This window comes from Myotis brandtii, unplaced genomic scaffold (assembly GCF_000412655.1).
Source record: "Myotis brandtii unplaced genomic scaffold, ASM41265v1 scaffold1077, whole genome shotgun sequence".
Lineage (NCBI taxonomy): Eukaryota > Metazoa > Chordata > Mammalia > Chiroptera > Vespertilionidae > Myotis > Myotis brandtii.
In genome coordinates this window covers 727,700-728,828 of record NW_005353666.1, presented here as the reverse complement: position 1 = coordinate 728,828, position 1,129 = coordinate 727,700, and the positions used below count along the sequence as shown (strand labels likewise).

Genomic DNA, 1,129 nt, shown 5'->3' with positions numbered 1-1,129 from the left:
CCAGCTTGCGGGCCGCGGGCCGCCCGTCCAGCTGGATCTTAAACTTCTTCCCCTGGAGGAGGAGAAGGTGGATCGACAAGGACCAGGACGACAGGGGCAGCGTGTGAGCCGGCGGCCAGACCCACCCTGGGCGGCGGCCGCGGTTCCTGTTGGCGCATCTAATCCCACAGGCAGGTGTGTGTTTAGGGGCACAGGCAAGCGGGGTGCCCGCTTGAGGTTATTTAAAGTCCAGACACTCCCCTTAGCGGGGGGTGGTGTGCACGTCCCTGGACGGACCCCAGGCATCAGAGCCCACCCTGCTCGTGGCCCCGAGTGCTGGGCCCGGGGCCTGTGGGGCTGGGACGTAGGTGGGGTGTCTGGAAGCCGGCTGGCCCGCCATGCGTCTCTGCCTCCTCCTTGTTCTCTTTATTTCACCCCTTTGGGAGCCAGAGCTGTCGGGGGCCAGCGGGACAGCCGCCCAGGGTGGGGTGGTCTCCACGCCCGCTGCACAGCGCCAGGCTGGGCACCGCTTTTTTTAGGTCGTGCAGCAGCTGCAGAGTGTGGTTCACCTCCTGCAGGGCACAGGGGCCGGGTCAGCCAGCGACGGGGCACCAGCCCTGGGGAGGGGGGGGGCTCTGGGGGCTCCACCCCTCACCTCATAGACCTGCATTCCTTTGAGGGTCAGTCCTAGGACAATGGTAGGTCTTTCTTCCTTCTTATCCTAAAAGGACACCCATGTCAGAGGTCAGACCCCGTATGGGAGGTCAGGGGGCTCCCCAGGGACAAGCAGGGTCCCCCAGCCCCTCCGTTTCCCTCCCTGGAGGCAGATCCGGACCCCATTCCTGCCTCCTCTCTCCGACTTTCTCTCCCCGCTGACGGGCCCGTCCTCACTCCCCAGAGAGCAGCTCCGAGCTGCCCGGGACACGCGCTGCAGGGACACGGCAGGAGAACGGTGGACGTCTCCCCCACAGCCCCCTTGTCCCAGCGTGGGGCGGCCTCGTTGCGGGAGAGCCCTTCCCTGGCTGGTTCCCGGAAGTGGACACGGATCCTCCCTGCGGTGACTGCTCCCGGGGCCAGGCCACTCCGCCAGGACGGCGGCTCCACCACGAGGGCCATCCGCACACTGTGGGTCCTGGTCCCGGGGTCAGTG

General features: G+C 67.1%; 1 protein-coding gene across 1 annotated transcript in view; it reads left to right on the top strand.

Moving 5' to 3' along the window:
- Positions 1–107, top strand: part of KIF25 (kinesin family member 25) — a 35,659-nt gene extending 35,552 nt beyond the window's left edge. Inside the window, exon 14 of the mRNA XM_014542372.1 lies at positions 5–107. Coding sequence (XP_014397858.1) covers positions 5–107 — 103 coding nt within the window. The remainder of the gene's footprint in view (positions 1–4) is intronic.
- Positions 108–1,129: the final 1,022 nt, after the last annotated feature.